At 36.6% G+C, this 23,781-nt stretch overlaps 2 protein-coding genes, 1 long non-coding RNA gene and 2 pseudogenes across 3 annotated transcripts; 3 read left to right on the plus strand and 2 right to left on the minus strand.

The window, feature by feature from the left end:
• Nucleotides 1-386: 386 nt before the first annotated feature.
• On the plus strand, nt 387-2,299 carry LOC113284284 (zinc finger protein ZAT4-like). The gene has a single exon (XM_026533716.1). It carries the CDS (start codon nt 532-534, stop codon nt 2,143-2,145), a length of 1,614 nt encoding a protein of 537 aa, XP_026389501.1. The 5' UTR covers nt 387-531; the 3' UTR covers nt 2,146-2,299.
• A 337-nt stretch (nt 2,300-2,636) lies between these two features.
• Nucleotides 2,637-4,224, plus strand: LOC113284285 (annotated as a pseudogene).
• Nucleotides 4,225-8,930: 4,706 nt separating this feature from the next.
• Nucleotides 8,931-11,057, minus strand: LOC113284286. The gene is made up of 2 exons (XR_003328070.1): nt 10,590-11,057; nt 8,931-9,884 (listed from the first exon to the last, which is right to left on the minus strand). It is a non-coding gene; the product is annotated as an uncharacterized LOC113284286 (long non-coding RNA).
• A 1,655-nt stretch (nt 11,058-12,712) lies between these two features.
• On the plus strand, nt 12,713-13,328 carry LOC113280562 (annotated as a pseudogene).
• A 3,221-nt stretch (nt 13,329-16,549) lies between these two features.
• Nucleotides 16,550-20,785, minus strand: LOC113280563. The gene is made up of 6 exons (XM_026529175.1): nt 19,616-20,785; nt 18,687-19,432; nt 18,520-18,569; nt 18,297-18,429; nt 18,064-18,151; nt 16,550-17,368 (listed from the first exon to the last, which is right to left on the minus strand). The coding sequence occupies exons 1-6, from the start codon at nt 20,783-20,785 to the stop codon at nt 16,550-16,552; spliced, it is 3,006 nt and encodes a 1,001-aa protein (XP_026384960.1).
• Nucleotides 20,786-23,781: the final 2,996 nt, after the last annotated feature.

The following is a 23,781-nucleotide window of genomic DNA, read 5'->3' on the forward strand; positions in this document are numbered from 1 at the left end:
TTGGGCGTGCGCCTAAGTTCCCCTTATGGATTATGGGTCAATTTGGCTCTGAACGGTATACTTGAAGATTGTAAATTATGATCACGCCACAAATTTAGATTTATTAGCCTTTTTGCTTCTCCTGATCATTGTGCATCTACCATTACCTAATAATAATAATAAAATAACTTGAACTTGCTAAATTTAACTCATTAGTCTCACTACTATTTAGTACAACCGCATCTAGATCATCAAGAATTGTCTATCTATAGTGATTTTTCCTTCAGTTTGTTAATCGAAAAGGTCTCTCACCCTTACACTTATTTCCACTTGTCATGACTTCAGTTTCCTTTGCATTCAACAACAGACACCATTTTCAGACCTTAAACAATCCAAGAAACTTGGAATGAGACTAACAACATCAACTATTATAAGAACACATCTCTTCCCGTTTCTTTTCTCTCTTTCGTTCTTGTTCTTTCTTTCCTTTCCTTTTTCTTCTTTTATTGTAAGTATATATAAATTTCATATCTACACGTACATATATATTCTATGACCACTATTGTGGATCATCATCATCAACAACAACAACCAGTTTTCAAGCATCATTGCAAGGTATGCAAGAAGGGATTTGGGTGTGGAAGAGCTTTAGGAGGCCATATGAGAGCTCATGGAATTGGAGAAGATCATGGAAACATCGAAGACGAAGAAGATGAAGAGGAGGACGAAGACGTAGAAAGTGATTGGGAGGAGAGGATAGAAGGTAAAAATAAACGCATGTATGCATTAAGGACTAATACAAACCAGCACAAGAATTGTAGAACTTGTGAGAACTGCGGTAAAGAATTCTTGTCATGGAAATCGTTCCTTGAGCATGGGAAATGTAGTTCGGCTGACGCCGAGTCTCTTGTATCATCGAGGGGGTCAGACGACGAAGATATAGACGCCGAAGACGGGATAACACCAAGAGGGTATGGGTGGTCGAAAGGTAAGAGAACTAGGAGATCAGTTGTTAATAATAAATTGGTGGGCAATTCGCCATACATACCCTCTCATTGTCCATCAACCGAAGAAGAAGACCTTGCAAATTGTCTAGTAATGCTATCAAATGCTGCTCATGAAAAAATTGTTGAGCCATTGGCAATTGTGGCAGAGACGGAGGAATCTTGCGCATCGGCTATTAGGGAGGATGAGGAAAGACGAAAACCGGTGGCATTTTTAGGCGGCGGCGGTACTACTCGTGCCATAACCTTCAATACTAATACTAATAATAATTACAATAGAGTATCCAATTTTGATCAAAAATCTGGCAAGAATGTTTCATTTACTAATATTAAAGGTATGTTTGAGTGCAAGGCTTGCAAGAAAGTTTTCAGTTCCCACCAAGCATTAGGAGGACATAGAGCGAGTCATAAGAAGGTAAAAGGTTGTTTTGCATCCAAAATCGACAATGTTCTTGATGAGAGCGTGGTTATGGAAGAAGATGTGATCACAAATGAAGATTTCAACGTACCCACGAAGTCGACTACGCAACCACTCGTGAACTCATTGGACCAAAACTATAACCATCAACCTTTTTCTTACAAGAAAAAATCTAAAGTTCATGAATGCTCTATATGTCATCGGATTTTCTCTTCTGGACAGGCTTTAGGAGGTCATAAAAGGTGTCATTGGCTTAACTCGTCGAGTTCTACAGAAACGTCGTCTATAATTAATAAGCTCCATCCTCATCAGTTCCAAATTTACAATCACCATCACCTTCAAACACAACCCACTAGATTCATAAGCTCAAATGAACCTACTCTTGATCTTAACTTACCAGCACCTATTGATGAATATAACATTATTGGAACTCGCGGAGAAAGTAGGCCTCGGTTAAGCTTTGAAATGTCCACAGACATGTACTTACAACCATGGATACAAAGCAGCGACGACGACAACAACAAGTACAGCAGTAACAATTGTGCTACTACCCTGGTTAATAATAATAGCAATGCTCAAGATAAAGATGTGGATGCAGCTGAAGATGGCAATAAATTGAAACTAGCAAAACTAAGTGAACTAAAAGACATGCATATTGGTGGTGGTGGTGGTGCTGGTGGTACATTTTCTTGGCTGCAGGTTGGAATTGGTTCTCCAACAAATAATGTTGGTAGTAACCCCTAAAATTTTTTTACTCGAGAAAGTTGAAACTATATTAATTGTATTTTTGTATGAAGCAACTGTAAAGATAAGCCATACCCTTTATGATCGTCGCACCACCATTTTTTCTTCTTCTTTCCACCCGATAATCAATTTACGTACAATAATTTTTTTGTTGCGTTTAATCTCATTAGAAATAGCAGAATAGGATTGGTTCATCTTACAAAGCAATTAATTAAATGAGCATTCGTAAGACGTGAAGCATTAAAGCCGACTGCATGCAAGTCTTATCTAGCGAGAAACTTAAGAGCCAAGAAAACTTGTTCCTCAAGTTAGATTCTTAAGACAAATTAGGAAACCGACCATAGACATATTACGAAGTACATAAATAGCACATGGAAGTATTAGATGTTGGCTCGTTTTTACGAATCTTAGAATCTGTTCTCAATTAGGACTTCTCTTTTATGAAGATTCTAATCCTATAAATAGAGTCATAACCTTTGGTTTAAGCATTGTTTAAATTCTGAGAGGCACGGTTCTAGAATGGCGGAAAAAGCGGAAAAAGCCATTCTGGAATATCTAAACCCGAATGGAGAAATCGTAGATTCTGAAAAGTTCGCAACATCTGTTGGGATAGATCATGATGAGATCGTTAGTGCCATCCAGAGTCTTCATGGTTGTCAACTTGTTGTTGCTGTTAAGGATACTAAGGAGAGTTGGTTTCTCACTAAAGAAGGTAAATCATATTCTGTAGGTTCACCTGAAGCTCGAATCTTCTCAGCTGTTCCACCAGAAGGAATCTCCCTTGTAGAACTTAAGAAAAAGTTCGGCCCTGAGTTCTTCAGAATCGGTAGTTCGGCTGCCTTAAAAAACAAATGGCTCGAAATCACGGGGACGGAGAAGGTGTTGCGCAGAAAGAATGAACATGTGGATGATAAAGTTAAAAGATTTGATTCTACAAATTAAAGATGATCAGGGACGTTCTGCGGAACCTGCAGATATTGATATGCTGAAGAAGAGAAAGCTGATTGCATCAGTGAAAGGAACCGGGTTCTCTTCCGTAAGCAAAGGATCTCAGTTTGCACTTGAACGAAAGAAACTTGTGACAGATTTAACTCGTGAACATCTTCTGAAGGGGGACTGGGAGAATCTGAAGTTTAAGGAGTATAACTTGAATGCGAAAGTGACTCTAGACGGTGGACACTTTCACCCTTTACTGAAGGTGCGAGAGCAATTCCGAAATATGTTCATTGAAATGGATTTTGAGGAGATGCCTACAAACAATTATGTAGAGAGCAGCTTCTGGAATTTCGACTCAACTTTCCAACCGCAGTAACATCCTGCTCGTGATGCACACGATACTTTCTTTCTTAACAGGCCGTCTACTACGGTGAGTCTCCCGGAAGATTATGTTGATGAGGTTAAAAAAATGCATGAGTCTGGGGGTTATGGATCCAAAGGATATGGATATGTCTGGGACTGGGAGCGAGAGGAAGCAAATAAAAATGTGCTCCGAACGCAGACAACTGCTGTTTCTGCAAGAATGCTGTACCAGCTTGCACAGAGTCGAACTTTTACACCAAAAAGGTACTTTTCTATTGATCGTGTCTTCAGAAATGAATCTCTTGATCGAACCCATCTTGCAGAGTTCCATCAGATTGAAGGTCTGGTGTGTGATCGAGGGCTCACTCTTGGTGATTTGATGGGAGTCTTGAGCGATTTCTTCGAAAGCATGGGTATGAAAAAAATTCGTTTCCAACCCACTTAAAATCCTTATACCGAACCCAGTGTGGAAATTCATAGCTATCACGAAGGGTTCAAGAAATGGGCAGAGGTTGGAAATTCTGGCATGTTCACACCGGAGATGTTGCGTCCGATGGGACTCCCCGAGGATGTTGCATGCATTGCATGGGGACTCTCTCCCTCGAGAGACCGACCATGATACTGTACGGAATTGATGACATCCGTGATCTCCTTGGACCCAAGGTGGATCTCTGGCTTATCAAGAGAAAACCTATTTGTCGCATTGGAATCAACTACTAGATTATGCTTCTGCTATTTCCCCCGAGATATACACATTCTTCATTTGCACTTGTTTCAATTGAGTTTAAAGCACCTTTGTGTTATATTGTTTAGTTCATGGTTATCATAATGAATTGTTACTGAAGTGGGAGTAAGTAAATTTTAACTTGGAAGTGTTTTGAATCATGTATAGCCAACACGTTCTTTGTTCTTTTGTTGTATGCTATGTGCTAACCAAAAGAAAGCAAACAAAAGAGGAAAAACTAAGAATTGAAGCCATACAAGGAGTTGATATCAACATGTTACTACACAGCAAATGCACATAGTATGTAAAGATCGACTGGCTGCACACTTGATACTGGCTATCGAGAAGTCCCAGCACTTATAGTGTCATAGAACTGAGCAGAATGTGTGATCCCAACAGAATGATATCTACCTGTACCAAGTGTGCAATCTAGGGAAATATATTGTGTTCTCCATCCGGACCACCCGACTATTCGGAGCAACCGCTGAATTACGTATACTTCCGCAAACATTTAACTTTAACCCAGACCATACTGGAGAAATCCAATCCAAATACCGTAATAGGCATACCATGAGTTTTACGTTATAAAACTCTCTTGAAAGCCACGCCCATCGTAGTGAACTGGTACGTTAAAGCATGGCACGTACTTCTTCGGATTATAATCTAGTATGGGACTAGTGCTCCATATAGCAGTATACGCAGTACCCCTTCTAATGAAACACAAGCTCAATTGCTTGTATAATACCAAGTGCTACGCAATTTGAAGCAGTTGGCAAAGAAGTGAAACAAATGCTAGAAAAATTATAAGGCTCTGGGACGTCCGGCAATCTGATGGTCTCTTTCATGAAAGGATTGTATAAAAAATAGGTAAGCATGCCTTTTGACATCAACAACCACCCACCCTTGTGGAAACAGGTTGCCCAACCAGCAAGCATTCCCGTGAGGTTCATTAGGTACTTTTCGTTATTGTGCATCGGGTCGACAAAATTAAAAACAATATCATTCTTTGTAAGGAAAACGAACCATGTGGAGAGATGTGTGCTTGTTATGATCCTCGAGGTTTTGTTGACAACGGGTAATAATTCACTGTTTGCTCTGGGGACTGCACGAAAATGCACGTAATCTACTGGATGCGAATGGCTTGCAATTAACCGAACCTTGTCTTGATTAAGAATATCCATTGCACTTGTTTATTACTCTGAAGAAAAGATTGACTAACTAATACCTAAATGCACATAAGATCTTCTTCTTTTCCGTCAATTGTAACAGTTTCCGACAATTTATTTTTCGTGAATCTGACTTCTATCCAAACACAAAATCTCTGCCATTGAAAATAGGAAAATTAGGGGTAGGCCCAAAAAAAAAAATATTTTCATTGTCAGGCCCACAATTAATTTTAGGTACCGTGACACCCATAATTATTTTCGTAACACCCATAATTATATGAAATTATTAAAAATGTCTCCATGACGGATTATGCATCCGCATGACGGGTTATGCATCAGGGGTATAATTGGCAACACAACTTGGATATAACATATCTAAAAATCCGCGCCTTGGAATTTTACAAATTTTATATCGTTGGAAATCTTTTTAAGAGAGCTACGCAACGAGTACAAACAAGAATATCAAATTTTTGTTTTTCACAAAAATCGGAAGTGATCATCATTTTAGGAAATTTTTTCGAAAACTTGATACATAACTATTATGCAGCCACCAAAAAAGATGCATAACACATTCTGCAGACGTATAACGAATTATGCAACCATTTTCTCCACTGCATAACAAATTATGCATCTATATAACAATTTATGTAGCCATTGTATTAGTGCGTACATAAAAAATAGATGCATTATGCATCTATTTTCTCGATGCATAAAAGATTGTGCAACAAATTTCTCGATGTATAATGCATTATGCAGCCGTATTTTTAGATGCATAACAGGTTATGCATCTATTTTCGCGACTGCATAACATGTTATGCAGATATTATTGTAGGTGCATGACAAGTTATGCAGTCTTTGTTTTTGTTGGTTTTAATAGTGACAAAAAAGTTGTTGCATAACGTGTTATGCAACCGTTTTCTGGACTGCATAACAAGTTATGCAACAAATTTTATAGATACATAATAGGTTATGCATCCATTTTTATAAATGCAGCAACTTGAAAAATAATGTCGATATGACAACGCTCATGTGCACAAGAGAGATATGGCGTCCTGAGATCTGTCGATTAGCGAAGGGCATTTTGTCCATATGGATCATCTCTAGTATCCATGTTCTATCTATGAATAAGCATTACTAGTACTCAGTTAGCATTAAAATGTATGTGGTTCACAACTTCAAACAACCACAACCACTACATCCACCTAGCAATGAGCAGAGTTACATGTCCATCTTCTAGCCTCTCGGTTTTACAATCCAAGAGAATAATTGGGCTGATTGAATAAAATCATCTGGGTTAACTTACATTTTTTGCAGCCGGCGAAATTCATACTCCTAATTCTCTGTGTAGAAGTGAACACCATTTCTTTCTCCACCACTGGTTTTTCCTTTGTCCATCACAAAATAAAAAACAAAGGCTTCAATTATCACATGCACTACTGAATTTTTGATCAGTAACAATGGCTATCACTATCTTCTCATGTTATCTCTTCTCGTCTTCATCAAATTTCCCTCATTCAAAAACAAGAAGAAATTCGTTGTTCAGAGACAGACTAAAACCCATTTATTCTTCATTAACAAGTGTGGGCGAAACTCAAAAGCAAGATATAGTCATTGTTGGTGATGAAATTTCTGGTTTAGCAACTGCCTTTTCTCTTCATAGGTTTAAATTCTAAATCCCTAATTTCTAATTTCTCAAGCCATTTATTCTTGGCTTCACTTTCTCCTCCGTAACAGCTGCAGTTCCATGTATTTCTAGCAATCAAAACCCTGTTTAATTCTTCCATTTCTTCATAATAGCAGAAACCACCAGAAACCCATCTCATATGCGAGTCAAAACTTTTCTCGGTTCAGATCCCATTCTCAGATTCCTTCTTGAACTCCAATTTCTCAATTCGATTACCATACCAAAACCCTAACCAAAACCCATTTCTTCTCTGATTAATTTCGAATCCAAAAAAAATAATATTAGGAAAGAAGAATAAAAGGAGTAATGAAAGAAAAACGAGGAAGAATAAGCGAACAAACAATTTTAGAAATTCTGGGTGTGGAAGAAATTTTCACCGAGGAAATGGGTGCGCGCCTGAAGTTTTTTGTCGGTGGATTTCACAGTGGGAAAAATCTGAAAATGGGTGTGACTGTAGTTTTCACTTGAAAATATCCATTTATGTAGCTATTGAAAGCTGGTTTTTCCCGCACCACATATTCCCAAACATTGGTGTATACATATCTAATTAAGAAAAAAATTGATAGCAAAACCATATTTTCCTCAAATTTGGGGTGCACCCTTTAGAGTGCATACTAGTTTCTGATTTTTTTCTTTCATAAAACCCAAGATATAGTTTAGACAGTGGTATATGGTTGTTGATTACAAATACTATCAACAGTATATATGTTTTATTTATAGACAAATACATATGTACCATTTTGATTGCGTATTTATTTACAATATAAAGAAAATCTCACATGATTTTGATTATAAATTGATGTGCATTCTTTTGATGAGTACCTGAATCTGATTTTAAGAAAGGCGTGCACCATTTTAATTTGAATATCTATTTCCTTGCAAAATGCTCATAAATGGGAGCTTTTCTTTCTCTTTTTTTTTGGAAGCACATAAGTGAGAGATTTTGATTATAAAGTGGGCACGCATATTTTTTATTACATGACTACGTATTAAAATAATTTTTTTACGTAAGTGATGTAAATCATATATGTCCCACAACTAACAAGTATTAAAAAAAAATAAAAAATAAAAAAATCAACAAGTGGGTCCTCATACCCCACTTACACCCAGGTCCCTCCGTCTTTGCGGTGAATCTTTTTTAGGTAAGGCTGGTTCCTATGGGGTGGCTAACCCACCCATTTGCCATGCCAGGTGGCCTGGAAAACTAGCCGCGCCACTATGGTAATAACGTAAAGCGATCGACTCTAAACCGAACGATGGAGACTCGGTTGATTTTAAATCTCCAACGGCTCTTTCCCCACCGCTATAACAATATGACATTCACACTTAAGAATTACACCAAATATTTTACACAAAAAATTTCCATCTTTATCTATCTTATTCTTCAAAATGGCAAAGTTTGAATCTCGCCTTGGCTTAGCTATCCAACTTGATTTCTCCAACGTGGTGCTTAAAGCCGCCGTTAGTAAAATATGTGAAGTAGAGGTGTAAATAATACCCGAAAATACTCGGCCTGCTTGTACCCGCCCGAGCCCGCCTGTACCCGAAGTAACCCAAAACCTGTTATGGCCCGTCATGGCCACCCGGCCTGGCCTGGATTAATTTATTGGGTGGTCTCGGGCTTTGCAATTAATTATGATGCCCGTCTTGAAAGCCTTCTATGTGTCACTAATCATTTAATATCCTCTTAAAAAGATTTAAAAGTTACAATTTTATAATTGTCAATTTTGTGCCAAGAAAAATAAAATATATAGTTGTTTTTACTTATAATTAACTTTTTCAAAACATTAATGGTAATATATCTTCTTATTAGAAAGTTTATTGTACTCTAATTAATTATTTATTATAGACTAAAATTAAAAATTTGTCATTGTAATTCAAATATAAAATAATACTATCACTTATGGTATTCTTTTTTTTTGAAGCATGAATTTTATTAGACTACTAGGAAATTGTTACATAAGAGTATATTATACCCCATGATTCATCAGGTACAATAAGATTGGTAAGCCATGAATCTACGTCAACTTGATACTGGAGCCGAATAACGGTCTTCAGTTCGGAACTGCATCGAGGGTGGTTGGTGTAAAAGGTCGAAAGGCCTTCGGTCAATGCTTTCGACAAGAAAAATTGTACTTTTGGGGGACACGACAGTGTCCAAAGGAACTTTGTTGGCGGTAGCGGTGTTCGACGCAGGTGATTGAAGATGTTAGTCAGGCCTTTGTATCTTGTTGCTGCAATGAGCTGCCCGAACGATATCTGATCCATCTCTGCTCTTGATTTTTAGCTTTGGTTGTGTCTTGAAGTAGAATCCAATCTCTGCTCTTGAAGGAGTAGTGCTAGAAGTCCTATTTTGCTATTACAAGGTTACTATAACTAAAAGTAGATATAAGAGGAATTGCAAACTCAAATAGATTAACCTAAGGTACTAGACTAGTAACTACTACAATTACTAAAAACCCGGAAAAAATATAAGAGGGATTACAGACTTATAGACTAAAGTAAACTAGCTAGGAACTAAGAGACAACAGATAACTTGATAAAAAGAAAAACTTGTCGAGTAAAATGTCCAGTTCACCAGCCAATTCGCATATCAAATTGGATTGAAGCTTGCTGTTGAGGAATGAAGTAAATTTGAAGACGTGATACCTTCCCAGGATTGAAGTAAACAATTTTCCAGCATGAGAAAATGCTGAATATGATGCGTGCGAGTATATGGTTCGCCACAGGTTTCACCAAATACACAAACATGCTTATATGAGGTTAATTGTGAAGTTGTAGATAGGTACTGACAATCTAGTGGAAAGGGGTGCTAAAATCCTTTAGCTGGGTATCCCGATATTATTGGTGCAGAAGTGAAAATATCCTGAAACATGAAATCAATGATGCTATTTTGTGATTGGATAGGTTAAAGCTCAATACTGTTATGCCAGAGACTTAAAAAGGTTGAACCCAAATAACGAATGGCTTCCAAAAGGATACAAACTTGATCAGAAAACAAAAAAACACAGATCACACACAATCTACATGAAAGAACCAGATCGTTCGAAATTAAAACTATCAAAAAATCATTCAAACACACATAAATAATTTTGAAAAACAAAACCACACTGAACTTTGCAACAACCAAGCGAAGGTCACAGGCATTAAGTAGACACCACCATCAAAACAAAACCCACACTTTTAAATGAAACTAGTCTGGTGGATTTGAAATGCCTTCAATTTTCAAAAACAGGTTCAGAAGTAAGCAATTGGAATTAAGGGATCTTCACTATCCCATGATAGGCTATGAAGGAAAACATCAATCGGATTTTAAAACTAAACAGGTTTACTACCTACACATAAATCCAGAAAAGGGCAAAGCGAATCAGAAATCGCTTGCGAGAGAGACATACAGGGTCAAAGAAATCTGAAGTTGAAAACAAACAACTCTGGGGATAACAACGAATTGAGGCTTAAGAAGATCAAACATCATGATATGATATAATAGGTAAACGGATAATAGCCGAAGAACGATCCTTCTACTTTTCCGACGAAGATGAAATTGAACAGGTACCAATCTGAAGATTACCTCATGGTTGAATAGAGAATAGGATATTGTAGAAGAAAACCAGGGCCAGAGAGGTTATCTGAGTAGATTGGAGCCGATAAATTTCAGATGAAAAGACCATATCCCATCCAGCAGCAAATTCGATTCAAACCTCCAGGAAAAAAGTTGGTATCACAAATAATTCTCAAGCAATCAATCTAATTGAAATCGAAGGGCCGATGAACAAGGATTTAGCCGATGACGTCTGCTAAATCCATGGCGGCTTGGTTTAGGGTTTCGAAGGAGATGGTAAAGATTAAACTAAGGGCTACTATTTACTTTCTTTGTTTCTTTCCGTAGAAAATTAATTGAAGATTAACGTTGGTACTGCCCAGATCTGAGAAGATCTGAGCAGTTTGGATGCCGGAAATTTTTTTTTCTCTCTGCCGGAAATCGCAGTTGTAGAGAGGAGAGAGGTTTTTTCTGTCAGTTGTAACTAATTTAATTCAATCTTACGGTATTCAATGTCAGAAAGGAAAGGATATTGTATTAAAAATAAATAAATTTAATATCGTTTATTTGAAAATTTAAACTTAAAAAAAAAATAAAAAAAATAGTGGCATGTCCGGCCCGATCTAGCCTGCCCGTATAAAAAGCGGACTCTGGGCGGTCTTTGGGTAGCAAATTATCTACTTTTTCCTGGCCTGTCCGTCCTGAATTTGTTCACGGGCTCACAAATTTTTATCCTGGTCTGCCCGGCCTGTCTTAGTTTTTGGGCCGGGCAGCCCGGCCTTCCCGAATTTACACCCCTAATGTGAAGGTTATAAAGAAATAGGTAAAAACCAAAGAAGTCTACAAGTTTTGGATATTAACCAAATCAAACCTCCAACTAAGAAAAGACAAAGAAAAGTTCAAGGGAAGGAAAATTTGAAGGCAAAGAAGAAGATAAGCAATGGAAACTCCGTTCATGATCAGCGCATTGATTGGAAGTTTGATGAAATGAAGAAGATAAACAAGATGAAGAACATGGTCCCAAATTTTTACTTTTAGTCTTTATTGTAAGTTATGTCATTATCTAGATGAATGAATGAGCGCACTTAATGTAAATCAAAATTCTAAACTTTTAATGAAAGATGCACTAGTTTTATATTAATAATATCTTAAAATTAAAATTCGATACAAATGATAGATACATCATACAAATGAAAGATGCATCATATTTGGGCAGCTAATCTAAATTGATCATATTCGGGCAACACCCTCAAGATAAGATAACAACCATCAAATTGAAATTTTTTTCTCACTCTGTTGCGCCATTCGACCCGACACAGTTGCTCCACATCAAATGCGTTTTGGCCATTTTGTCGATTTAGATAGCCTTCAGTAAGTGCAGCAACAAACAACTTCACCTCCCTGCTGATTACTCGGAAGAGTTGACAACATCCATTTGCATCTCGATTATTGAAGTTCATTGTATCTTCTTGAAATCTATGAAATATGCAGCTCCATACAATCTCTTGATGTTGATGTTGTCCATCATTGGCTATATCTTGCATAATAAAAACATAATGCCTGCAAATGGATTCATCTTCAACTATGTTAAGTTTGCGAGCTCGAACTCGAACTGACATGTTGGATTTGTGGAGTGAAAGAATGGAGATTGAAGAAATGGTATGAGTTGAAATGAAATTTGAACTCGTATTTATAGGATGAAGAAATTATAACCATTAGATGAGATGATACGACCGGTCGAGTCTTGACCGCTGGCGGTGGAGACTACACCGAGCGGTCGAAACTCGACCGCTCGGTGGACACTTGACCTGACCTGGCTAAGTGGCAAATTTTCCACTTAGTCAGGCTAGTTTGCTTGTTTGCCAGGTTCATAGTGGGTGAAAAACTGGCAAATCAATAGATTTGCACCCCCATAGGAACCAGCCTAAGTGATATAAATCTCACACGAAAACATAGAATTGTGGAACTAATTTCTACTTTTCAGTCCTTAGTTCTAGCCAAGTGTTTTCTTTCCACTATCAATACGCACGAATTGTGATTTAAATCATGTAAAAACCGCTCACACACATAAAAGGTGGGTCCTCTCTCCAAGGAAAAACACGTGTCTCATTTATGGGTTTTGTTGGTGAACGGTTTTTATATAGTTGAAAATCATGGTTAAAGAATTTCTGCTTGAATTATTGATGCGTAAGACTATGAATGAAGTGCCTTGGATACCAAACATGCATGCTTTCATGTGTTTGGCACGCAGACAACTGTTGTTTCTGCAAGTATGATGTACCAGCTTGCACAGAGTCGACCTTTTACACCAAAATGATATTTTTCTACTGACTGTGTCTTCCAAAATGAATCTCTAGGTCAAACCCATTATGCAGAGTCTCTTAAGATTGAATGTTTTGTATGTGATCGAGGACTCATTCTTGGTGATTTGACGGGAGTCTTGCACGACTTCTTCGAAAGGCTAGATACGATGAACATTCGTTTCAAACCCACTTACAATCCCTATACTAAACCCATTATGGAAATTCATAGCTATCATGAAGGCTTCAAAAAATGGTTAAAGGTTGGAAATTCTGGCATGTTCAGACCGGAGATGTTGCGCCTGACGGGACTCCCTAAGGATGTTGCATGCATTGCATGTGGACTCTCCCTTGAGAGGCCGACCATGATATTGTACGGAATTGATGACATCCGTGATCTCCTTGGACCCAAGGTGGATCTCTCGCTTATTAAGATAATCCTGTCTGTCGCATTGGAATCAACTACTAGATTGTGATTATGCTATTTCCCACAAGATATACACGTTCTTCATTCGCACTTGTTTCAATTGATTTTAAAGCACTCTCGTGTCATATAATTTATTTTGTTTAGTTCATGGTTACGATAATGAATTGTTAATGAGGTGGGAGTAAGTAAATTCAACCGTGCTATTTAGACAGCCTTTGGGAACAGCTTTACTGGCTAGTTTCACATGTGGTAGCCAGCTGGATTAAAAAACAAATAAGAATTGAAAATGTTGAATTGGTTGACTTCTCTAATTTATTAAAATTGATTAATTTATTTAATTAGAAATTATTTATCTCCATCCATTATCATCAGAAACAAATCTAAGAAAATCTCCTAATTTTCTTATTCTTTCTATCTTTTTCTTTCCTTTTGCAAAATTTATTTAATCAGTTGCTTGTACACCACAATGCGCTTGTTCATCGGTACCCTGTACCTCAGTCTTTTGATCTCAACGATGATAAAAAAAGATTTTGATCTCCACACAATCAAAAATGAATTACACTGCCTCATCAATATTCAAGATATCTGAAACACGTACGAACAAAGGAAGAACAATAAAACAAGATCATCCAATAAATTTAGATAACAAATAGAGGTTTGGTATTTCGATTCTTTCTTTTTTTTCCATAAATTTTGAATCATATTGTAAAGCCGATTTACATAGGAAGGGTTACAAGGCTGATAAAATATCAAAATACAATCATCAAAGGGCGTTATTATTCATTACTTTTCCAATCATTCTTAACTAGATAATCACTAGAATCAAACATTTCAAATGAAAAAACAAGACAAGCGTCATAACAGGGAGGAGTAACATTGGTCTGCTGATATCGGATCCGCTAATGGAGTACTATTGAGCTTTTATGCTAACGTTGACGAAGTAACCGATAAGATTGCTATTGGAGTTGAAGGTCTTGTTGCTAACATCATTTTTGTGGATGTTGATGGTATTTCCCTCAGAACTAGTATAGGAAGGTAAACAAGAAAACAAGAACCGAAGAAGTTAATAAGGCGGAACTGAGCAGTTGTTGTGCTCCAAAGGAGACGATCATGGCAGATGGGTTCAGGAGGCTATCTGTGTTCCCGTTTCTGCATTTTCTTTAGAAGAGAGAGAGGATAACAAGCAAAAGAAAAAGAGAATGTGGGAGTGGGAGACATATATTAAAACTAAAAGTCAACAAGTCAAGAAACTTGTTTTGTTTTCAGTCCACCTAGACGCCACATACGCAACTGTCCACGAACGCTAGCTACAAAAGTTGTTTAAAAATCATTTTCGAAGTAAATTTTGATTTTGAAGTGTTTTGAATCATGTACTGCCAACATTTCTTTGTTCTTTTGTTGTATGCTATTTGCTAACTGAAACAAAACCAAAAAAAATAAATGTTGGATGCTCTATATCAGAGGTCAACCAAAAAAAAAAAAGGTAATATCAACATGCTAGCACACAGTGAATACACATAGAATGAAAAGATCGACTGGATACACACTTGTTACTGGTTATCGAAAAGTAGCAAGCAAGCAGCCAGGCTATCTTTTCATACTTGAAGAAAATACTGACTAAAGCATGAACACTGACCTCCCTAATAAAGTCTTCAACCTTTTCATTAAAGATTTCCATTACGTTTTTATCTACCATGCAATATATCGGTTGGATCCATATTAAAGTCTCCACCATGTAGGAATGTTTTTTTGCTCCAGTAACATCCTCAAATATTTATTTATTCCAAATCAAGACCACGAATCTTGTTCCTCGTACGACTAATGTGTGGTCTTACTGGTGAAGTAGCTAGATGACAAATTTATAGTGCTATAAGGTACAATGGAAGCATCGGTAACATCCTCATCCCATGAATTATTTGAACATATATATAGTTTCCTCAATTATCTATCTCCAGTAGTGCAGAAGAAATAGTGCATTCTGCATTATAGAAGATGGAGATCTCCACTATTTCTACTGGAGAAGTTTCTCTACATTAGCCTCTTGAAACATCAGTAGAATATTTTTACTGCACTGCTGGAGATAAATATTAGTGAAAACCTACATACACTACAAGAAAATGGGCCTTTAGTGACAAATGTTTTCCCATCAAATTTTTTTTAGTCATGAAACATATTCGCTTGTGACGAATATCAGAATTGTTAGTATAAATATCTTTTTTGCGGCAAAAAAGATATTTTGTCCTTACAATTTTCACCGAAAGCATGGATGACAAACGAAACTTGTCATGATTTCCTCTGTCGCTGATGATTTGTTCGGGGAGAATTTCGCTAGTCACCAATTATACTTATCCTGACAATGATAAATGTTGGTCGCAAAAATAATAATTTGTAACTACTATTTCGTTTTCTCTTTAAATATATATAGGGTGACAATATCCAATGGCTCTTGAAAACATTTAACTGCGACGGGACAATATTTTGTCGCCATACTGTTTTTGCATCTAAAATACTTCGCCACGATATAAACTTTAGGTGAAAAACAAAATGTTAACGCTAGCGTGTTTTTTCTGCCACGAACAAGAATAATCGCTGGAAAGAATATTTTAGAGTGATAGAATTTTAGACACGACATAAGATTTTCGCTGACGAAATAGCTTGTTGTTAGGGTTACTTATACGTTTGTGACAAAAAATAGTTGCTAGTGAAAATAGATTTACAATGACTAAAATTTTGGACATTATAGTGATAAATAATTTCTACTATCTATCATGAACACGAGTGCTTCCCTAATGATCGTTTCAATTGGTTGCCAATAGCATTTGAGTTTAGTTTTGGCGAACATAGTAGATTTCAGTTTAGGGCATGACCTACCCTTCATTAATATTTTAGCAGTTCTTATTAATGCGAGTTGCCTATCATTAATAAGAGATTCTTGACTCATTCTATTACAACATTAATAGACAGGTCATATAACTTCTCCGCCCAATCGACAATGACATCTTTATATAATCCATCAAAGATTAATTCCTTGTATACTTTTCCATTCACCGATCACTTCAGACTTAATGTACAAATATTACAATCTGTAAAATAAAATCGAATCACAGTTCAATGAAAATATATTTTAAAAAAACAAAAAAAATTGTAGAATAATTTAATCAAACTAATAATAAGGCAAAGCCATAAATTACTTAACCGGTTCGAGCAAAAATTAGTCATAAAATGAATATCCAGTGAGTTTCCAAGTAAACTAGAAATGAATATTAAGTTTTAAGTAAAATGACAGTAACGAAATAATATTCTAGATCCGAGTCATCTTCTTCTGGCACAATATCCTCAGGCTTTGCCACATCATTGTTGTAGTTAAACAATGTTTCGTCTTCTTCCTCTTCATCCTCATCATCATCTATGACATCCTCAGCTAGAACAAGATCTGCATCTATGATTTCGAGTTCAACATCAGCATCTCTATAAAGTACAGTTGCCTCATTATCATCTTCCTGAACAGCGGATAATAGCAATGGAGCCTCCTTGTTATGGTGATATGCCTCGTCGATAGTTGTTTCTGTTTCTGGTTGTACTTCATTGATATCCATTTCAGGAACATCCCATATGTGTCTATGATGCATTTTATGAACCACTTTCCAATTTGCTCCATGCTTATAGTCATCTAGGTAGAACACTTGTTGCGATTGTGATGCAAGAACGAAAGGATCACTCTTGTACCATATTCTATTAGTATTTATACATGTCAAACTATAATCCTTTCGAATTCTTGTATTTCCAGGAGTTACGTCAAACCAATCACATTTAAATAACACAACTCGGTATCCATACAAAAAGTCTAACTCAATAACATCTTGCAAGCTACCGAAGAATTCAATTGGCTTACTATTGTGTTCCCCATCTACTACCAATCCGCTATTCTGGGTCGTTCGACGAAGTTCGCGTTGTTTGGTATGGAATCGAACTCCATTATAGATACAAGCAGAAAATGATTTTGCGCGAGATTCAACACCCTGTGCTAACGAATGCAATTCATCACTAACCCCTGAAAAATTTTCATGATACAATTTTCCGATCTGCACATTTTCAGAAAAAAAAAACAATAAAGAAAATGAAATTATTATTTGTAAACAATAATGATATAGAATCCTTAAAGGTACGTTTTTAGCATGGATTGCATTCATAATTTCATATTTATGTTTATTTTTATTGTTATGGGGTTTACTAGTAATTCAAACCTTATTGTGTTGTTGATTTTTCACATGTGCCATGGACTTTCTTTATATGTTTCCTAATTTGGCCCTCTGCTTGGAATTCATCTTAGCTCGTTTTTTCGTGTTTAACTTGGGGTTAAGGCATATACACTGTTGCTCCTTGTTGAGTGATGCATCTAAAAACAATATGTTTTCTTTTTCTTACGAGATTGTGCAATTTAAAACATAAGAGCCACTTGAAATGTAACTAAACTAGAAAATGAGATCATCCCATGCAGGGACGTTTCAATCAGAAATGAATAAATAGGTATCTTATTCAAAATGATGTTTAAGAATTAATAAGCTGCGAACACCAAAAAAACTTCGCTAGTATATAGTTAAGACGAATTTGGTGCATTGCAGAGCACAAACTGTAGTGGAAGTTCCAAAACTTAAAGAGGATTTAGCCAAGAATTATGTATGCTGATCACTAGAGTACTACAAAACACATAGTACCAACTAAAACATGTAGTACAACAATTATATAGGATCATTAATTGTAAAAATCAATTACTTACCCGATTTCGAAACCACACAGGAAATAGTTTTTGATGCCTCTGTAACAAGTTGTCATTTGATTCTGCTTTCAGCACATTCAAATGTTCACTGTATTGGCAAAGATAAATAAGAAAACTTTTTGATGCTAATGAAAATATTTAGTGTACAACAGAATAACAATAATTATTACAAGATAGGATGAGGCACTTACTACATATATGGTTTCACCTCGTCACAATTATTGAGTATATACCAATGTATATGTTCTCGTTCTTCTAGAGTCAGTGATTTTATAGCTTTTGTACCGAAGGGACGGACATCCTGAGCGAAAACAGACAGCTTTCCCTTGCGTCGTTGACTATCATCTGAATTATCATCATTTCGTTCTGGGCGATTAAATTTAGTTTCAATCCCACGTAAATACAATGAGCAAAATGTCAAAGCTTCATTAATAATTTATGCTTCCGCTATTGAACCCTCTGGTCGTGCTTTATTCTTCACGTAACGCTTAAGTGTTCCAAGGTACCTATATAAACAACAACACTTAAAACTATGTGATTTTTCTATGAACAACAAAAAGGTACTTGCACTAGAAGAAAAACACAAGCATATGAAATAAACACGTAATGAGAGTTAAGAGCACCTTTCGATAGGATACATCCAACTATAACCAACTGGACCAACAAGTTTAGCTTCTCGGGGTAAGTGAATAGCCAAATGAACCATGACATCAAAAAATGCCGGTGGAAATATTCTTTCCAACTTACAAAGAATCAAAACTATACCTTTTTCCATTTCTTCCAAGTGACTCACATTCAGTTTCTTCGCACATAAATCATGAAAGAAACTACTCAACTCAATTAAGGCAGTGCATACATCCGTGGGTAGAAACGAACGAATTCCAACCGGGAGAATTTTTTGTAAAAACACGTGACAGTCATGGCTTTTCAAACCTGATATCTTCCCATCATCCACATTAGCACTCCTCGCTATGTTAGCTGCGTATCCATCTGGGAACTTCACTGATTTCAGAAACCTACAAAACTCTTTCCTTTGCTCCGTTGTTAAAGCATAGGAAGCTGGAGGCTTTATAAATTTTTCTCCTTTACGCTTTAGGTGCAATTCTGGTCTAATATTCATGTCTTCCAGATCCAAGCGAGCTTTAAACGTATCTTTGGTCTTCAATTCCTGATTTAACAAGGTTCCCACGATATTATCGCATATATTTTTCTCAACATGCATAACATCAATTTTATGCCTGATTTTAAGATGTGACCAGTATGGAAGCTCATAGAAAATACTCTTTTTTTTCCAACTCAGCTCTTTCTTGGTACGACTTCTTTTCTTGCTTCTCTTATCTGGATGCTTTCCGAAACAACTTTTAACTCCCTGTTTTTCAATTTGCTGTAAAAGTTGAATGCCTGTCAACTCTTTCGGTGGACTGTGAAGCTCATCATGTCCATCATGAAGTTTGTTTCTCCTTCATGGATGTTGGGGAGGCAAGAACCTACGATGACGCAGATAACCTATCTTACTCCTCAATGCACGAGACGGTGGGTCATCATTACATACTGGACATGCTAAGTAACCTTTTGTACTCCATCCTGATAAATTACCATATGCTGGGAAGTCATTTATGGTCCACAATACAGCTGCGTGCATACGAAAAGTTTTTTCTGTGGAGGCATCATATGTTTCCACTCCTTTTTCCCACAACTCTTTTAGCTCATCTATTAAGGGTCGTAGATACACATCGATATCGTTACCAGGTGCTTTCTTTCCAGGAATAAGTAACGCCATCATGAAAAAAGGTTGTTTCATACACTTCCAAGGGGGTAAATTGTAGGGCATCACTATAACTGGCCACATGCTGTACGCATTATTCATATTTCCAAAGGGATTAAACCCATCAGTAGCAAGACCTAACCTTAAATTGCGAGGATCTTCTGCAAATTGTGGATACCGCAAATCAAAATGCTTCCATGCTTCAGCATCAGCAGGATGCCTTAAAACCCCTTCAGGAGCAACATGTTCTTTGTGCCATCTCATATCATCAGCTGTATGCCTTGAAGCAAATAATCTCTGCAGTCTTGGTTTTAAAGGAAAATAGCGCAGTACCTTGTGTGGGATCTTCTTACCCTTTCCGTCATTGAATTTGTACCTAGGCTCGTGGCATACTGGACAATCATCCCTATCCTTATGTTCCTTCCAATATAAAGCACAGTCATTTTTACATGCATCAATCGATTCATATCCCAATCCAAGATCACGCAATATCTTTTTAGCTTCATAGTATGAACTCGGAATTGTATTATCTTTTGGAAAAGATTTCTTAAGCAACTCAAGCTGCATCTCAAAACTTTTGTTGCTCCAACAGTTGAGCACTTTGAGATGCATTAACTCTACAAGGAAAGTTAATGACGAGTAATCTGTACAACCAGGGTATAGTTCTTGCTTAGCTTTTCCTAATATCTCCTCAAACTTTGTACTAGCTTCACCCAAATTATTTGTACTATCAGCTTCACCCGAATCATCATTAGTTTCTCCGTGCCTACCTGTATCTGCTTGACTATCAAAAGGCCCAGCATTATCAGCATCATGTAACATATCAAGTACACCTGTATTATTTCCAGAATGGGTTGTACCATCATTAAAGACATAGTCATGGCTAGATGCTGATTGGTTTTGTGTAGGATTATCTTCTTCCCCATGAAGTACCCATATCTTATAACTACCTGCCATGCCAGTAGTGAACAAGTGATGTTCAATTTTAGCTAATGAAGTAGGTGGGTTTCGGTTAACACACTTTTTACAGGGGCAAGTGCATAATTCCTCATTCTTACTTAAGAGATAATTTTTTGTCATCTGAATAAAAGACGCAACACCTTTGATATACTTATCAGACAATCTGTCACGCTCTTCCACCCAACTTTTATCAATCTTTGGTAACAAAAATAAACAAAAAAGGATGCTTAGAATAACAACAATAAGGCAGACTTTAAATTATGAAGTTTTTTTTAAATTAAGATGTATATATGTATAAAGTGTGTGTGGCCTTACCATGGCAACTTTGCTTTGCAGTAAAGATAAACCCTAATCAGTTCGGAAATTCGTCGGTTGCAGTGATACCTAAAGAGACACAGTCAAAAAGATTATCATCAGAATTGTTCATACACACATCTAAAAAATTCAAGGAAAAACAAGCTTTAACAGTTAATTAAAAAAACTCGAATTCAAACCACTGAATCAAACTAACCTGCTGGTGAACGCATAAGAAGAACTGGTGCTGTTCGTGAGGTGCCGGAAGGAGTGATATGGACTGGTGGTGGATGTGCGAACAAGTGAGGGCTTTTATAGCTCTATTTTTCTATTCGAATTCGAATTGGAGAAAACCCACTTCTCCCAATCCTGTACAAATTCTAATACTTCTTTTAATTTCAAGAGCAGCACTTCTGACTTATGGGAATCCAAATTAGCTTAACCACAAACTTCGTATCTTCCTTCAGGTCCGTGTTGTTCTTAGTTTCTTAAATTTGTCGTAACCCTAGAAGAATGTTGGAGTTATAACTAAACTCGAACTACAAAGTCTGACAGGGTCTGCAAGTACTGCATCTATTATGTATTGTTTATCTAGTAGTTTTTACATTGTAATTGTTAGTCCTGGTCTTTAGGAGTTCATCAGTCATGGTTATAGTGGCTATTAATTTGGAGTTAGTTGTGCCATCGTGCATTGTTTAGTGGAGTTGAAGTAGGACAGAACTTAATGGGAATTACAATAAAAACTCATTTAGTTTCTTAGGTTCTGAAGTGAACCATTACAATCTTCAAGCCTTGAAGCATGTCATTTGAAACTTAATGGGATTCAATGACTATGAGATTACAAACTTTCAATACTTTACTAGTTAAAAACTATGTAATTCCCATTTAATAAAATTCTGTATGGAGGTTTTCATACTTTACAGAAAAAAAGAAAAAAAAGAGATCCCCCTCCTTTCAGAGAAATAAGCCATATCATCACGTTACAAGAACCAATAACCTTCCATGATTCTTGTCACACTTAATGTCATGGCGACCCCAAAACTCATCCTAGAAACAAATATCCTTGTCATGGTAGCAACATATAATCCTACCAAACAGGCTAGTTAAACAAATATTCATCGAATTAAATCACCACAAATCCAACAAAATATGAGTTGGAGATATATAAAAATAAAACAAAAGTTTGGAAAACATGAAATTACAGGAAAAAGAAACACAACACTTGTAAAAAACCAACTATTGACATTACTGAAAATGTTTAAAAGACCTTACACTTATAAAATACTAAACAAACCAACGATGCAGAGACACTCACTTAACAAACTGAAAAGGGACACTTTTAAATATACACCTAAGACAAACTCTTAATAAACTTCAAAGGTAGTGATTCAAAATAAAGAACTAAGCAACTTCCTGAATAGGATTCAAGTCTGCAGCAACATTTGGATTGCGAGCCAGTACTAGATTAAGGACATTTTTTAATGATTTTTATCAAGAAAATCATTAAAAAAATGTCATCTCAGACCAGTACTAGATTAAGGCCATCTCAGATCGAGTTGGTAACTTCATGGTGCTGTCCACATCAATCGAATAACGTCTGCTGAAATCGCATAGGTTTATCTAGCCTAAATCACACAGCAGGATCCCCAGAGCTCGCAACGAGACCAGATAAGAATAGGCTTCGGAAGCATTCAGCGCGTACCATCATCTTGGACAGCATACTAGAAGAGGATAAGCCTCATATTTCTATCCCTGATCTTCATAAATAAATTCATTTTGATCTCATCCTATAATTTACACATGCTTATAGGAATACATGAGACTTATCAATGTCCATATGCTGCTTCCTGCTTAGTGCTTACCGCTATAATCCAAGCCTCTTAGCTTGCTGAATATACTAGGAGTTAATGACCCAGTAGCATGTTTATATACCTTGATTCCGTCGTTAACGTATACATGCCTTTTTCACATATATGGTTCAGCTTCGCCAAACATTCATGAGTACCGTCACATGGTAGTTGTCCATGCACAAAGAGGGTTTTCTGAACTAAAAGCTTGTTCTCTGGATTTTTCACTTGATATTTTTAATGATTTTTAGGGAAAACTTGCAGCATCCTCTTTCATATGTTGAACTTGGTCTTCGCACTGCTTGATTTTATCATCCTTCGTTGCAAGGAGTGCAAAGAGTTCTTCTATCCTCATCAGAAAGTCTGCGGTTACGTTGTCTTTTTAATTTCCTCTTCAGAACTTCGTCATAAATTTCATTTCATCAGGTGTGCCCTCTGCCACAATGCCTTGCTCATGCATCTCGACCATTTTGTCCTGAACATGTAAGTTGATTTTGTCAATAGAAAACAATCATTTTTTTTAAAACCTGGACCAAACTACATTATCCATAGTTATGAAAACATTATAAACCATTGCATAGGTGTAAAAAAGGATGAGTCCATTCACCAGTTTTTCTAGATATACAGAGAATTTATCCCTTCAACTTGCTGCACATAATGCGCAATTTGAATCAAGATTGGATCGAGAGTACAATGTCAGAAACATTCTTTATTTTCAAACTAACATAGATCCCCCAAAGTAGCATAGATCCCAAGACCAGCACATTTTGGCCTTCTTAGATCCCCAAAACTAGCATGTTTACTATTAAACTTAAGTATGGTCTTTTTATATATGTTTTCTATACACATCTT

The sequence above is a fragment of the Papaver somniferum genome, chromosome 5 (assembly GCF_003573695.1).
Source record: "Papaver somniferum cultivar HN1 chromosome 5, ASM357369v1, whole genome shotgun sequence".
NCBI classification, from domain to species: Eukaryota; Viridiplantae; Streptophyta; class Magnoliopsida; order Ranunculales; family Papaveraceae; genus Papaver; species Papaver somniferum.

What these genes read in the sequence shown, in the direction of transcription:
- LOC113284284 (XM_026533716.1), top strand. Translation starts at nt 532, where the DNA reads ATGACCACTATTGTGGATCATCATCATCAACAACAACAACCAGTTTTC.
- LOC113280563 (XM_026529175.1), bottom strand. Translation starts at nt 20,785, where the DNA reads ATGGCAGGTAGTTATAAGATATGGGTACTTCATGGGGAAGAAGATAAT. An exon ending in TGGATGTATCCTATCGAAAG is followed by an intron (nt 18,570 to 18,686) that starts GTGCTCTTAACT and finishes TTGTTTATATAG; the next exon opens with GTACCTTGGAACACTTAAGC. An exon ending in GAATAAAGCACGACCAGAGG is followed by an intron (nt 18,430 to 18,519) that starts GTTCAATAGCGG and finishes TTAATCGCCCAG; the next exon opens with AACGAAATGATGATAATTCA.